Below are 17,586 nucleotides of genomic sequence, written 5' to 3'. Positions count from 1 at the left end.
CATCCAAATGCATTAATTGGACTGGATTAACAGATAATGTGTTGTAGAGGAATACAAATACAGAAACGAATAGGAAGTGTACTTTTTTGTTTGTTTGTTTTTAATAAAGCTGGCTAGAAAGCTTCACATTGAGACAAGGTGTGTGCATCGGAACTCGGTTCCACAGGACAAATCAAGTCTTCTGAATGCAAGATTTTTACCTTCAATCTGCGCTTCAAAGACACAGAATATGATGCTCGTGAAGAGGATTGCCAGGGTGTCTGGTTCAGGAGACCAATAAAGTTGTTCTGCAAATGACTATTTGTTATAATTTGTGAATGAAAAATGACTTTTTTTCCAGTGTTTTCCAGTGTTTATGGAGCTTAGTGATAGTGTCCACATTTTTAATTCAAAAAAAAAAAAAAAAAAAAAAAAAAAAAAAAAAAAAAAAAAAACCTTCCTAGTATAAATGCAAGTATAGATATGAATATTTGGGGCACTAAACAAATCCAGATGCAGATAGTGGCCTACAGTTCACAAAGCACTGGAGAAATGAATAGCAGACCACGTAAAATTGGTTTATTAAGTTAATCTTTATTGGAATGCATACTTGTATTACACATAAGACATAAATAACACTGAATATCACTCACTTTGGAAGCTACTCAACCATTTCACAACAAGCATGAAGATGCACAATTCTACAAAATCAAAGTAAAGCCCCTATGAGCAATGGCTGCACATGGAAAACTGCTACTGCAACTAAAAGAGGACTGCAAGTGTATACACTTACAGTAATGTATAGCATATATACATGAATCATGCTCTGTTAGCTCAGTAACCCTGGGGCAGTCAAGGTGCTCTTATGAACACAAATAAACAACATCAACACAGAGAATCAAGGCTTTTTTTTCCCCCCACAATTCAGCAAATACAGACACTCACACAACATCCACTGATGCATACACAAGCTCAGAGAGAGTTCAGCTGCGGGCGGCCACAGCCGGTGTGGACTGCTCTGTGGACTGCAGCTGTTTGCCCAGATACTCCCTGCAAAACAAGACACAATCGTTAGAACCCTTTCACACCATTCCCTGTTGCTTCCAGTTTTATGGATTTCTTGAATCAGCTGCAGGTATGTAGTCAGGCAGCGCAGCAAGATTTTCAGCCACTTACTTTAAGAAGTTGAGAAGAGAAAAGAACTCGTTTGTAGTCTGACAAATAGATGTTAATTACACTCTCACTTTCAAAGGCAGTTCATTGTGACCTGCATGTAGCTGAACACACTACACACTCCAACTATATCCAACTCACATTTCTGAGTAATCTTTTATTCACATGGAAACGTTTTGTTCCAGGAGAGGATCCAGGGTATTGAAATCTGAAAAGGCTACATTCATAAGTAGGACACAATACCATTTGGATTTCTTACTGTGTGAAACTGCTTCCTGTTTAAAAGCCTGAAAAGCCCTAAAAGCCCGCCATCTTGAAATAGAAAATATTCTTGCCTTCCAGCTCATTGTCTATCACTAAGCAAATGACTCAGTAACGAGGACATGTACTTGCATTAACGCATATCTGCTCTCTATTCTTCTTCTTATCCAAAAGAAGCTATCACGAAGCATTTAATCAAAAATGAATGAGTGAAGCGTGTCCTGCACTACAAATGAATGCTGATACACTGATCCAGACAGGAACTACAATAAAGAGTATAGTGACTATACTTTTATCATTTTAATTTTATGCTACAGCTCTAGCTGAATTCTCAAATCTGATCACAAAGTATTGATTAATTTTCTATAACAGCAGCTCTGATGGTAGTTCCGGCTGTAATTCAAATGATAGGTTTATATTAGTGCTCATTCTAATATATTATCGTTTCTATAGCAACAGCTCATTCACAGGGACTTGTATGGCAGACGCTCCATATAAAGTAAGCTAATAACAAACGGAAGTAATGTTTATGGAAGGAGTCTTGACTATCAGAACTAATATAATGTAATGTAATGGTCAGTAAGGTTCCCTTAAGTAAGTTAAATGCTAGAGCAATGCATTATAATTAAATCACTTAATCTCTATCTGAACCAAAATACAGATTTCTTTAAAGTGACAATCCAACAAACAGCTGCTGAGGCAAAAAAAAATAAAAATAAAAGCGATAACAGCATGCTTCTTCACCCTAATAATCCCAGAGAGAGTGAGACATATGGCACTGCCTAAAGGAGCTCCAGCAGTGCTCCACCTCAATAGCAACACAAGCTAAAAGACCACGCACACACAGCAAGAGTTGAAGAGCTTCATGACCTATTCAGGTGCAGTGCAAAATCCATGTTTGTCTGCTCTGTAGCACTGGGAGAGATCACCAACGCTTACTGAGATGTATGAACATTATGTCGCTTTCCATCCCGTTAATTCCTTTAAGTAGTGCAAACAATTCCACAGTGATGCTAATTAAACAAGATATCACTAAGCACGTGTCAGTCGCACTGATCATAGAGCATCCAGTGAAGACAATCTCTGCTATATATAAACAGTGCACTTCGGCAATAACATCTGCTGAAAGAACAAATCCATAGCAACAATTACGCCAATGCACATCCATGATGGTCTAAGGCTAATGAATAACAAGTGTACCCGTGACTCTCCCATGTGGGAAATAAAAATCATAAAATGTAGACATGTGCTACAGGCATCGTCATTCAACCGATGGTCTGAAGAGACAACCGTCAAACCTTCTAATGGGCTTACATATTTTTACACATCATGTTTGTAGGCATTGCTGTAGAACCTTTCTTACATACACAGCTCAAAGTCTATGTGAACAGTAAACAGTGGGTTTAGAAAGTATTCAAACCCCTTCGCTTTTTTGCACATTTTATTGTGTTAGATTCATTTTAAAATCTAATTGAATTTTTAAATCACATTTACTTTTTGGCCATTAACCTATACACAATTATCCATAATGCCAAAGTGAAAACATGTTTTTAGAATTTTTGCAAATTTAAATTAAAAACTGAAATCTCATTTACCTAAACATTCAGACCATTGGAGTATGCACTCCAAACTGAGCACAGGTGCATCCTGTTTGCTTTGAGTATCCTGAAATGTCTCTAGAACTTGGACTGCACATGATTTAGAAAGGCACACACTTATGTGTAAAAGGTCCTACAATTCATAGTACATGTCAGATCAAAAACCAAGCCATGAAGTCCAAGAAACTCTCTGTAGACCTCTGCGATCAAATAGTGTTGACATATAGAGCTGGGCAAGGGCATAAAACCATTGGAAGACATTTGGAACCATCAGGACTCTCCTAGAGCTGTCTGTCTGGCCAAACTCAGTAACTGGGCTAGAAGGGCCTCGGTCAGTGATTTGACCAAGAACCCAATGGCCACTCTAACAGAGCTTCAGAAGTCCTCCCCAGAGATGGGAGTGCCTGCCAGTTGGACAACCATTTCTCAGAAATACTCCATCAATACAAGGCATATGACAGGCATATGACAGATCAAGAGGAAAAAGCTTCTACGGTCTGGCAAAAACTCTGTTCTGGAAAGAATTGCTAAAAGGATGAATGCAGCCAAATACAAACAGGTTCTTTCTTGAAGAAAATCTGCTCCAACATGCACACAACCTCAGACCGGGGCAAAAAGTTACCTTTCAGCACGATAAAGACCCAAAGCATACAGCTAAGAAAACGTTGGAATGGCTTTGGGACAAGTCTCTGAATGTCTTTGAGTGGATCTGAAGAATATGATGATGTGATGAACATGAGGTCTGAATTCTTATCTAAATGTGAGATTTCAGGTTTTTTTTGTTTTTTTTAAATAAATGGGCCAAAAAATTTAACTTTTTTAGTCAGTCATTATGGATTACTGTGTGTAGATTAATAGGCAAATTTAATCCATTTTAAATTAAATCTATAAAACAATAAAGTGTGCAAAAAGTGAAGGAGTCTAAATACTTTACAAACCCTTTGTAAATGAAACAACATATGGTGAAAAAGTTAAAACAACAGAAAGTTTCTAAGCTCTTATGCTTCTAATTTGAAGCCTTTTCTGCTTTTAAATGTACATTTGTTCTACATGCTATAAAAGTACTGTCAGGCTTTACACTTAAATGGTTCACATAATGGGCATTTACAGCATTACTGTCCATCAGTCACTGTGCTTGGATCTCAAAGATAAGATTACAAAGACAGAACTTGCAACATCTGTATATGCATAAAACATGCATTTAAACAATTAAAACTTATTCACAAAACAACTGACCTCTGGGCTTGGATAAAAAACAGACTCTTAACTGATGATAACGACGGTGATGGAAGTCATAAACCCCAAGAAATTTAATGTAAGCTCATGCATAGTCTGTATCAGGACTTCTTTTCCAAAACGTTCATTCTCACAGACCCGTACATTAAAACCTCTTTCTATTCCCTTGTTCTTTCTAGATGCCAAGTTCAGACTTTTTAGTAAATATGACATTGTTATAAATAGGCTATTTACCTGCTAGAGTGAAGAATCACAGGTGTGACTCCAATCAGATTTTTTTACAAAATCGATCAAGCACATTCAAAATAAACTACGTTTCACAATAATCTCCTGACTGAATGTCAGTGGACTCTTCATTATCTTGAACAAAGCACTCGTACCCATCCAATAGTACCATCCCCACTGACATTAGTGCAACCAGTTATCAGTCATCAGATGGACAGGATAAATATGGCAATTTGCTTTTTTAAATTACCTTAGAGAAACTAAACGTGCCGATGTACTAGGAACACCAATAGCAGCAGATTAGAGAATTGTTAGAGAATTTTTCATTTAATTTCAATTTTTCATTTGTTTCTTGTTTTTTTCCAGTCAAACAATGTTTGCATTTACAATAAAAGTCTGATCTGCTATATAGAAAATGGGGTAATTTTCATTATAAGGTGTCCTAGGTGTAAGCAAAGGTCTCCAATTTGGATATATTTACTGCTTCCTAATGCTGTATGAGAAGCTGGAAGCATGAATAAGAAACATATAATCACATTATTCTTACAATAAAAAACGGAAATAAGGTTGTTAATCTCAGTAGTGAGTTGGTGAGCTGACTGTAAACAGATATACAGTATAACACTGCATATAATAATGCAGTATTAGCAATATGATTGTTATTAGCAATATGGGACAATTTTTGCAACATTTCTTTGCAATCAATGCAATACTTAATTTATAGCACTATTCTATGCACTTGAAAAAAAAAACATAGGAATGTAATACACAACATGGATGAATATTTGTTCTTAATTTGCTTGGCAGGTTATAGGGGACAACCAAACTTGTGACATATTTGTGACACTATTAACGCTGACTAGTTTTTGTAACCATCCACACTAAGCCAGGATGAGCTAGTCCTGACAATAGGACAATATCCTTGATGGTGAAATCAATTCTACACACATGTAAAGTGATACTCTTTTCACTTACAAATGGAAGCATTTTAAAATGCTGAATGTAGTAAAGTATCCTTCAGAATAAAAAACAGGTTTAAATAACTAGTGGCCCATGGGTATGTAAGGAATAAAACATGACAGGACATGCTGTTATAGGTAAATTATCCACGACAGGGTAGTCCCTACACTGATTATTTTCTAATAACCATACTGTCCCAAAGTGTTTTTTTCCTCTTACACCATAGCAATTTGCCACTGATTACATTTATATTCTTTATCAGTTTATGGTTACATTTCCTGTTGTCGAGCTATAAACAGTCATTCCTTATATCAGCCTCTCTCTCTTTTCTTTCTTCAATAAGAGAAGGGAAAAGAAATGCAGCTTTGTCATGTTACAGAGAAACTGGAAAGTGCTAAGTCTTTTGTTTTTAAGACTCTCCCGTGGTGGGAAAACTTACTGCCTGTTATAAAGCTTTGACACCTGAAACTCCTTACATAAATATTCTATAAACTTCTCCAAGCTTCACCATATCAGTGATTACTTATTATTGTTTTTTCTTGTTAAATAATAGCATATTTTTAACGTATTTATTATTGGCCTTAGATTGCACGGAGCATCTGCCGAACAAATGCCTATGAATTAGTTGTTACTATAGAAACGCAAATGGATTCAAATTAGCACATTAATATAAATTTGTCATTTGAATTACAGACAGCATTACTGTCAGAGCTGCTGTTACAGAAAATTAACCCACATCTTCTGACTTGATAATTCAATCAAATATCAATCATTATTCCATGTGTAACCACTGATGGCATTATTTCAGTCTCTTACACTAATAGCAAAAACTTTACCATGACTTGAGTTCCTGTTGCACCAGTTTCTGTACACTGCTTCTGACATTTTTAAATAGTGGGTCTGACATTTTAAATTACTTGGACAGTTGAGGAACACGAAACTTACCAGTTATGCACCATCAGCTTCTGAACGGCTAGTAGAGCATTATAGCGCACCAGTTGGTCCTCATGATGCATGTGGTTCATCACCAGCTGCTTCCCACCCAGCTGTTCAATCACCCTGACAGGGAAAGGAAAAAAGAGTGAGACAAAGAGAAAAAGCCAAGAGAAAGCAAAGAAAAGTACAATTAGATGAGTGCAGGGCAGAGACACCTCAGATAAATTATAGAGAGTAGGATTTACATAGCATATAAAATGACAGAATGCTCTGAATCCATAGACATTCAAAGAAATGAAATGACACAACATAGGGTAACAGTGTTGAGAGCTATAATCAGGCTAAGATTGTGTTTCTGAAAAGTCACCATCAGTGATGCTCAGCCCTAGCTGCCACACTGATATTCTAGTCTATACGAAACATGAAAAGGTCCACACGTTTCTGCTGTGAAAATGATTATACTGTTTTTTCAAGGTCACTTCACATTATCAAAACATCTGAAAACTGCTCATTTCGAGAGTCATTCAGCTGAGCATAAAGGCGCTGTATTAAAATTACACTTAGCCTCATTTGCTAATCACTGCCAAGTCACACTAGTAATTTTCAACAAATCCATTTGGAAGCATTTGAAACACTCATACAGTGCAAGAAGCACTAGTGTGTAAGGAAATTGCACTCCTGGGTATCAGTAATGTTAATCACGGGGTGATGACACATACGTTTTTGCAAAAATCTACTCAAGCTCGTTGGTAAAATGATAAACAATAGAAAATAAACCAAAAAGCATTAAGTTCATTCAGAATAAACAAATGACCTTTTCACTTTTTAAAATCTGATGGAAAACACATAATTGATGCTAAACGTAATAACTAGGGGGAAAAAGATATAATGAAATAGTAGTAATTATCCTGGATAATTCCTCATCTCCAGCAGTGCAGATCTGTGAGTTTAAATTGCATTGGAGTGGCCCAATTAAAGGGTTAGTACCAGAGGTGCTTCACAACAATGAGCACCTATGGAGAGCATTTAACTTGCAAAGAATGGGGCATTGTTGAGAGCAAAGGAAATGTGTACAATCATGGTGGTCACCCACAGGAAATAATCACCAGGAGAGTCTCTTTGTACTTCTCACAAAATCACCTATTGTTGGCGGTTGGAATGGAAACAAATCAGCAACAGGGTGGTGTAATATCGTTATCACCCTGAAGTTTATTATTTTCCAATAACAGCACAAGGGCTTTGCCACTGTGGCTCTTCCCTGTTTGAAGCGGTCCGTATGTAAATGTCACCGTGCCTAGAGTGCATATTATATAGAGAAATGCATATATACATTTGCCCTGTCACAAAGATTGAAAAATAAACAGAAGCTTGAGAAAGCAAATGAAAAAGAATTACACTGGCCTGTCTGTGGAGGGGTGTTAGACTGGCTTACCTTTTGCCACGAGGGTAATGTCTTACATACTCTCCCACATCGTGAGCAGCCACAGCAATAACCTGAGGGTCATCAGACACCTCTAGCAGCCTGGTCAGAATCCTGACACACAGTAGTACAAATATACACTCATTTCATATCTGTGCAATCAAAACTGAAACTCAGGTATCTGGGGGAATATAAATTCACTGATGCCGGTTTTAGACTGTGATTTCAGTGGCCTTTTGAGATTACTACTGGCCACACTCTATGAGATGATCCTAATAAAATCTTGCCAGAATTCTATAAGAGACTGAGCAATAATGCGTAATGTCAAAGTATACGACAAATACTCTAACAATAGACCTGCGATTAAAGGAAATTACTGTGTTCTACTTACATCATCAATCAGTTCGATCCAGGCTCATACAGAAAAAGCATTTTCTGTTTGCTAGTGTACCAAGAGCTTGTCGCATAAACAGAAACAAGCTCTTGGTATACTAGTAGCAATGTTATGCATACAGAAATGACTTCAAAAACATGAAGAAGAAGAGTCATTGCTGGGTAAAAGACGACAACATTAATGCCAATTCTTCAAAGTGTACTTTATGTAATAAGGACACACGAAGCTGTATTTTATCTGCTATTTCCTTCCATGCCGTGTCCTTTTCTGCCCTGTCATGATAAAACTCTGATGAGACATCAAAGAGACATTCTCTCTGCCGCCAACAATCCGCTTTTCTTTTTAATCCCACATTTTGTTAATCTTTCGTCATTGCCACTACCATATTTTCGTGGCTTTTTGAGATTTTAGTAGAAGTTTTCTGGCATTGTCAGAACTTGACAGTCGCAATGCCACTACATCGGCCAAGGACGTCACATTATGCATTAAGACCGCGATCTCAACTGATGACAAAAGAATTCTATTATGATGTGACATTTTTGTCTGTGACAAAAATCGAGCTGAAATTCGTACAGTCTAAAGCCGGCTTAACACAGAGGAAAATAAATGTTTAGGTGAGTCACAAGCCTAACGGGTCCCTTCGTTATAATATGTAGCCTACTTCAGGCAGGAGAAATATAGTCAGAAGGGTTAGCTCAGCAGAAAGATAAAATAGTAAGCCATTCATCAAGAAGGATGTTCTTTATAATGGCTCTGGTTCAAAGCAGTAAGAGAACAACAGCATGTGATTTAAGATGTAAAGGACATATAAAACAGCTGTATTTCTGAAAGATTAGTAGACAGCTCACACACAACAGGCCAAGAATAAGCTGAGGCTGCAATCACAAGGAGCACTGGTAATTAGAACAATTGTCCAAGACTATATACAATGGGTGACAGACAAAGAGAGACATCCATTTAAACTACAAGTAGTATAGGATGAAGGATCAGCTGAGCTAAAAGAAATTATAGGTGTCTTAAAAAGAAGCTAGTACTGTTTATGGAGACAGGAGTGATGAGAGAAATTAGATACGTAAATTAAGGCTTATCAAAAGGGCTAGAAGGAACCATGGTTAATGATTTCAAATATTGAAAGGCAATGATAGGAGACAACTTTTCAATGAAAAAATGAAAGTTGTTTTGTGTGTGTGTGTGTGTGTGTGTGTGTGTGTGTGTGTGTGTGTGTATTTTCAATTTTCCAATCAGCCAAACATATGGCAGCGGCACAATGCATAAAAATCATGCAGCTACAGAACAAGAGCTTCAGCTAATGTTCATGTGTTTCAGAAACTGCTGATCTCCTGTGATTTTCACATGCAACAGTCTCTAGAGTTTAAAACAGAATGGTGAGAAAAAAACAAAAGAAAAAGAAAATTCCAGTGAGCAGCAGTTCTGCAGGCAGAAATGCCTTGTTGATGATAGTTCAGATTGGTTTGAGCTAACAGGAGCCTACAGTAACTACACTAAACAATAACTAACTGGTGAGCAGAAAAGAAACTCAGAACTCACAAAATACGAGATCTTGAGGTGAATCTGACAGGGATCTGAGGCTACAGTGGGCTCAGGCTCAGCAAAATTGGACAGTTAAAGATTTGAAAAACATTACATTGTCTGGTCTTTTTTCCATTTTTCCACTGTCCATTTTGGTGAGTCTGTGCCCAATTAACCCCTGTTCATGGTAGACATGACTGGAACCCACTGTGGTATTCTGCTGTTGAAGCCCATCTGTCTCAAAGTTTAACATGTTGTGTGTTCTGAGATGCTTTTCTGCTCACCACAGTTGTAAAGAGTCATTTGAGTTACTATATTGCGCTGCTGCCACAACTGATCAATGGCTGAATGATTGCATGAACGAGCAGGGGTAAAGGTGGTGTTCTTAGAGTGGCCTGTGTGTGTGTACAGAGAAAGATTAATCGATAGACAGGCAGAGAAAAAAAAAAGAGAGAGAGAGAGAGAGAGAACATCAACAATTTAATCATGCATTATCCATACTTATCTACCACTTATTTTTTATTGTAAAATCCAGGACAAAAAACCCACTCAATCCTCTTCAGTCTATGCATATTAGATGCATCACAGCATCAAATGTAATTTTAGCATTCATACTCACACTCCTTAACAAGCAATATCAATCAATGTCAACACCAGAGTTCATTCAATTTGGTCATGTTACATTAGCCACCCACTTGAGCAGTTCGTAGTTTTTCTCATTCAGACGGACGGCATTCTCTCTCCAAAACTTTTCCGACTTGTGCACTGGACTCCACTCAAGTCGACCAGACTTCAGCTCGGAACTGTACTCATCAAAGGAGCTGAGCACAGATGGAAAGATACAAGAAAGCCATGAACTATGCAGACTGAAACAGCATATTAATTTCAGAAATTGCTCTTTGTGCTTGTTCAAACGCACAATACAATATGTAATGACTCGCTTTAATAAATGTTTTTATCATTACCACATGCAGTCAGCTGCCATTTCATCATTGTGTAGCTACACTCATTAACAGGTACACCTAATTTATAGGTGAATTTGTAGGTAAACAATTACTGACTTTAGCCCATCTGTTGCTTTGCACAATGTCACTCCTCGTCTACCCTGTCAATTATTGAAAAGAACCAGACCAGTGCAGGGCTCCCACACTATTATATCAGATAGCAGAGACATTGACAAGGTTGTGTGTATTAGAAGTGTATAAGTTGTGTATAAATTATAAAGGGCAACCTGTTCTACAATTACAGACTATGGCTCATTTTTTTTTTTTTCCATTTGTCTTCTCGCCCTTCATCAGTATCAGTTTTGGACCACAGAGCGCTGTTTGTTTTGTTTGACCGACTATTTTCAATCCAGCAGTGTGCAGTGACGGTTCAGTGACAGTGCTGTGCCATAGAGGAACAACTGAGCTTGAACAAATTATAAGTGTTTTAAAAAGAAGCCAGAACTGACCATGGAGACTATAGTGACGAGAGAAATGAGACAGCCAGGTAAGGCCTAAACAGAACTCTTCTTTAGTCAATCTGTTACTATGTACAATTTGTCTGCCTCCCACTACCCTGAGAATAACCACCACCCAAATAACATCTGGTCTATGGTGTTCTCTTTCCATTAACAGATGAATAAAATGGGGCTGACAAAGTGCAGATAGTAACAGATGGGCTACAGAAGAAAACAATTACCTCCAGTGATATTAATAAAAAATTTACCTGATTAAAAAACTCAGTGAGTACAGATACATCAGTGTACATTATAAAGTGGCTACTAAGCGTATATTAAAATATAGCTTTCTGATGCATATGCCAGTATGTGCCACAAGAAATAAACACAATTTGTTTGACATTTAAAGTGCAGGAAAGGTACCTGAGGTCTTGGACACTTTCTCCCAGTCTCTCCAGAAGGAACTTGATGTCATCAGTAATGTCCTCATCGTCATATTTCTGCTGGTCCAGATTCTCCAGTTGTTTCAGAACCTTGCATTGAATCATGGCCAAAGCGTATTCCTGACGAGTCTCCCTCTCTGCAGACTTCTCCAGCAGGTTCTATTATTCACATGTAATTTCAGTCAATTTCAGCATGTAGTCTTGACTCATAGCAACATTTTCCTTACCCTGTTTGATTGTAAAGCAGATGAATACGCTAAATATTGTTAAAATATTAAAACCTAAAATCTTCACATATTAAATTATATATATATATATATATATATATATATATATATATATATATATATATATATATATATATATATTACACACACACACACACACATACACACACACACCAATCAGCCATGACATTAAAACCACTGAGAGGGGTGAAGTGAATAACATTGATTATCTCGTTAAAGTGGCACCTGTCAAGGGGTGGGATATATTAGCCTGCAAGTGAACAGTCACAACGCTGATGTGGTGGAACCAAGAAAAAGGGCTAGTGTAAGGATCTGAGCGACTCTGACAAGCACCAAATTGTGATGGCTAGACGACTGGGTCAGAGCATCTCCAAAACGGCAGGTCTTGTGAGGCGTTCCCAATATGCAGTGGTTAATACCTACCAAAAGTGGCCCAAGGAAGGAGAAGCGGTGACCTGGCGACAGAGTGATGAGCACCCAAGGCTCACTGATGTGCATGTAGAGCAAAGGCTAAGCTGTCTGGTCCGATCCTACAGAAGGGCTACTGTAGCACAACTTACTGAAAAAGTTAATGCTGGCTATGATATGAAAAGTGTCAGAGCAAACAGTGCATCGCAGTTTGCTGTATATGGGGCTGCGTAGCTGCAGACCGGTCAGAGTGCCCATGCTGACCCCTGTCCTCCACTAAAGTGCCTACAATGGGCACATGAGCATCACTGGATCATGACGCAATGGAAGAAGGTAGCCTGGTCTGACGAATCACATTTTCTTTTATATCATGTGGACAGCCGGGTGCATGTGCGTCTTTTACCTGGGTAAGAGATGGCACCAGGATGCACTGTGGGAAGAAGGCAAGCCGGCAGAGGCAGTGTGATGCTCTGGGCAATGTTCTGCTGGGAAATCTTGGGTCCTGGTATTCATGTAGATGTTACTTTGACACGTACCACCTACCTACACATTGTTGTAGACCAAGTACACCCCTTCGCTGCCAAAGTAATGCCAGCAGAATAATACACGGTGTTGAATTCACCTCCAAATTCCCCAGATCTCAATCCAATCGAGCATCTGTGGGATGAGCTGGACAAACAAGTCAGATCCATGGAGGCTTCACCTCACCACTTGTGGAGTCCATGCCTCGACAGGCCAGAGCTGTTTTGGCGGCACAAGGGGTACCTACATAGTACTAGGCCGGTGGTTTAATGTTATGGCCGATCGGTATATATATTCCCAATGCTTTTGCATATAACTGCCTATAGCCCCCTGGCTCCATCCATCCCATTTCAAATCAAAACCATTCAGAATTTACTACGGTGAAACATCCTGCATTATTATTAAAGGACATTATCTTTAAAGGCAAAAAAACTGCTTAGAAAAAAGGAATAAAATGGATTTAGACTGTTGCACATAAACCATACAAAACATTTTAATGGACTATTTTAAATGGACTACATGATGTAAATACTGGGTGATGTACTATATAAGACCTTCACAAAAGCACAAATTAATCACTACCTTGGTGGGAAAAAAAAAAAAACAGGAAAAACACATTATACAAGCCATTTTCCCCCATGCAGACTAAAATAAAACCTGAAGTGTGATAGCTATTGGGCATTCTAGCAAAGGAAAAGGTCCACTCCTGTCCCTAAAACCTATTTCATTCTCATGTATAAAACTGAAACCAAAATATCCTGAAATCCATTTTCTGCCCCCAAAAATGTACTTTAAAGTAGGGATTTTCGATGGCATTCATCTATTCAGCAAGGTTTGAAGCCACTTAAAACCACTTCCGCTTTGACAAGGACATAATATGCTCAAGGAATATTTAAGCCTAACAAAAAGAACTCTCTTCCACTCTCCAGTAGAATATTTATCATTTGGAAACTGACAGCTGTTTCAAACTTTGCCAGTCTTAATCAATTTCATCTATACGACTTCTAGGGAAACAATAAATCCAGACTAAATTCTACAAATTTCAGTATAAACACAACAGTCATTGTAATATAAGTTTTATTAAATATCTTATTTCATCAATCATTAAATGAATGAAATTTTCCTTTCTAATCACAAAGCTGGTTCGGGACAAGATACTTGCAGGTTAAAAAGGTTTAAAATTGCAGGTTTTTGTGATGCAAAAAAATAAAACCAAGATAAATCATGTCAAATCTTTAATGTGACAACCAATAAAATTCAAGCGAAAAAACAAATTGAAACATTTTACAGGGAAAAAAAGAAAAAGAAACAACATACCCCTTAAAACCCCTTAAAGAAGTTTTTTCTTTTTTGTTGAAGCATCTTTGCTTGTAATACAACACTCAGTGTTTTTGGGTAAGAGTCTACCAACTTGGCAGTACATCATGATTTTATTCCACACTTCCTTGCAAAAATGCTTCAGATCTATCAAATTGCTAGGGGATCTTCTGTGAACAGCCCTCTTCAAGTCATTCAACAGATTTTCAATTGAATTTAGATCTGGGCTCTGACTAGGCTATTCCAAAACGTATGAAAAACATGCCAAGTCAAAAACAGAGAAATGTTTTAGGGAAAAGAAAAAGGGAAAAAAAAACTTATAATGATGTGGTTGCATAAATGTGCACACCCTTTTATAATGGGGCATGTGACTGTGCTCAGAATTAACCAATCACATTCAAACTCATGTTCAGAAGAACTTATCATACACCAGGCACCAATAAAGTGATTGATTAACCCCAAATCAAGATGTAATAGCTGTTTCTGTAGGATTTTCTTGACATCATCTTGGTTTCATCCAACTGCTGAAGCCCTGGTCCACAAAGAGCTTACAGTGCACGTTCAGGATCTCACTGCCCAAAGGTATCAATCAGTAGAGGGCTACAAAAGAATTTCCAAAAGAATTAGATGCACCATGTCCATAGTGCATTAGATGCACCATGGAACACTGTGAAGCCCATCATCGACAAGTGGTGAAAATGGGGCACTACATTGCCATTACCAAGAACAGGAAGTTCCTCCAAAATGATGAAAGAACAAGATGAAAACTTATCAGGGAGGCTGCCAATAGAACCACAGCAACATTAAAGGAGATGCAGGAATATCTGGCAAGTACTGGTCACTCCCTGCATCTCTTGTATTCATTACATGTGTGGGCTGTGGGGTAGGTTGGCTAGACAAAAGTCCTTTCTCACAAAAAAAAAAAAAATTAAAAATCCAAGTCTGCCTAAATTTGGCCAAATCATGTGACAAAATGTGTTATGGTCTGATGAGACAAAGGTAGAACTTTTTCGGCATAATTTTAAAAATGTTTGGCGAGTTTATCATCCAAAAATCACCATACCCACGGTGAAGCATGGTGGTGGCAGAATCATGCCATGAGGCTGCTTCTCTTCACCTGCGACTGGGGCTTTAGTAAAGATAGAAGGAATCATGGTTAGCTCCAAATACATACAGCTGAAGATGAAGAAAAATTTCACCTTCCAGCACGATGGAAACACAAAGCACAAATCAAAGTGAACAAAAGAATGGCTTCAAGAAAAGAACAGCTTCAGAAAAAGATCAACATTTTGGAACTGGCTCAGTCAGAGCCCAGATCTAAATTCTTTTGAAAACAAGTGGAAGGACATGAAGAGGGCTGTGCACAGGAGCTCCCCTCAGAATTTGATAGATCTGGAGCATTTTTGCTAAGTTGGTAGACTCTTACCCCAAAACACCTGTATTAACACAGCTGTATTACACGCAAGAGGTGCTTTAACAAAGTATTAGCTAAGGGGTGTGCACACTTATGAAACCAGGTTACTGTAAGTTTTTTCTTTTTTTCCTAAAAGGTTTCTATTTGTTTTTCACTTAAATTTTGTTGGTCAGATGTTTTCAAACATGGAAAAACATTTGACATGATTTATCCTGGTTTCATTTCATCACACAATCCTGCAATTTTATCAGGGGTGTGTAAACTTTTCGTATCCACTGTATATAAATAGCTTTTTGTCTCAGTGTTACCACCGCAAGCTGCTCACTTATTTTTGTCTTTTGGGGAACCAAGCTGCCGGCAGCTTTGACTGAATTCATGTTTCAAAATCAGAGTGTAATAAAATACCCTGAAACCAATAATAAGCAACATTGCACATGTAGACGAGGGAAAGAAAAATCCAGGAAGGTGATTATTAGGCTCTATAATTGCTTGCTCTGGGCAACTGCTGATTGACTGAATATTGGTGGCATTATACAAAAAAGCCTCAGACACAAATGACCAAGTTAGAGATAGATGTACTATCCTTATTGAAGTCAGGATGTGTTGTTAATACATGCGAAAATGACAGCAGGAATATCTAAGTACAGCAGAAAGCACCAAAAAAAAAAAAAAAAAAAGTCAAAGTGATAGAGTGGAAGCTGTCAGCTTGAATTATGGCAGTAATGTATTTTTGAGAGAACTGTGTTAGCATATTAATCTGTCACACAGAAGTGCAGCTAAAGGGAAGACTAAATTGAGAATTGCACTAAGGTGACTTGACAGGCCGTGATATACACTCTAATAGGATGCATTGTGTACTGAGGAGGACTTGTGCAGCAGAGAAGGAAATTGGAGATTTCAAGCATAGCACTTAGCCAGATAGTTACTAATGTTTTGCACAAGTTGAAAAGTTTAACTCTGGAAAACAGGTATGAAAGCATGCAGTGTGCCAAGTGACACTGAAACCTAAATAATTGCCTATATTCAGAACATCTTTTCAAAGGTAGTTGAGGTTAAAAACAACTTATGAGGAAAAAAAGTTTTAAAAAATGATGCAAATTATGAAATGAAATGTTTCTACATTTATAGAGCCATTTTTCTATAAAAAGCAGTAAACAGTAATAAACTAAAAGTCATTATTATCTGAAATGTGGCGAATTATTTAATATGCTGCTTTTTTTTTTTTTTTTACTGACATACAAAATTTTTCTGTAACATTTAACTTTTTGTTGGAAAAGTAATGTTTGGAAATCCAAATTGTTTTTGTATTGATTAAATAATGCAAGTCACATCAAAGTCATAAAATAAGCATCTATAACAAAATTTGTATTTTAAAAGAAAAAAAATTGTGACTTTTTCACAGTACTGTATCATATGTCATACCTATCCATTTTACCGATAACTACTGATACATTTCTCTAGAATTCTACCAAAAACATGCATTTGCATGTATATAGCAAGTAGACACAACAGTATCATTTTAACACAGGCTTCGAAATGAAAGCCATGTAATTATGAGCGAGGACAAAGACAGTCCCTCAGTTGATTATGTTAATAAGATCTTAACCAGATGAAATGAATGAAATGCAGAACTCTAATTCAATACTGTCCGAGACATGGACAATGAATTCATTACTAAACACTAATGCCTGTGACGGCTTCCAGCTTTCAGGGCTAAATCAAATACTAAGTGTCATGCGTCAGGCATCGGGCCAATGTATGAATCACACAGTGAGAATAACAGGTATTTTTTCCCCCCTCTAGCTATAATGTTTTCGTGCAGGTGCACCTCTCCCAAGATGGCGCTTGATAATAATAAGTGGGAGCAAAATCAGATTTCACCAAGCCTACAAGGTTATGTAAGTATAATCGAGGATGTGTGGAGCTGCTAGAGTGTACCTCTGAACTGCCACTGCCATTCACAGTGGCAGTGAAACAGGCAAAATGATTCAAAAGCACACTATTAGTATTCTGTATCTTAAAGAAAATAATGGTGTATTCTGTAATTTCATAATGAAGCCTCTGGAAATGATATACCTTTT

General features: G+C 37.6%; 1 protein-coding gene across 5 annotated transcripts in view; it reads right to left on the bottom strand.

Annotated features, from left to right (window-relative positions):
* Positions 1-553: 553 nt before the first annotated feature.
* The window catches only part of atp6v1h (ATPase H+ transporting V1 subunit H), a 34,806-nt gene continuing 17,773 nt past the window's right edge, over positions 554-17,586 (bottom strand). For all 5 annotated transcript variants that reach the window (XM_026936312.3, XM_026936311.3, XM_053233438.1 and 2 more), the window contains 5 exons: positions 11,577-11,755; positions 10,408-10,533; positions 7,801-7,902; positions 6,378-6,491; positions 554-1,029 (listed from right to left, as the gene is read on the bottom strand). In XM_026936312.3, coding sequence (XP_026792113.1) covers positions 963-1,029; positions 6,378-6,491; positions 7,801-7,902; positions 10,408-10,533; positions 11,577-11,755 — 588 coding nt within the window. In that variant the 3' untranslated portion in view covers positions 554-962. The remainder of the gene's footprint in view (positions 1,030-6,377; positions 6,492-7,800; positions 7,903-10,407; positions 10,534-11,576; positions 11,756-17,586) is intronic.

The sequence above is a fragment of the Pangasianodon hypophthalmus genome, chromosome 4 (genome assembly GCF_027358585.1).
Source record: "Pangasianodon hypophthalmus isolate fPanHyp1 chromosome 4, fPanHyp1.pri, whole genome shotgun sequence".
Classification (NCBI taxonomy): Eukaryota; Metazoa; Chordata; class Actinopteri; order Siluriformes; family Pangasiidae; genus Pangasianodon; species Pangasianodon hypophthalmus.
The sequence above is the reverse complement of the archived record's forward strand: the minus strand, read 5'-3'. Positions and strand labels throughout refer to the sequence as shown.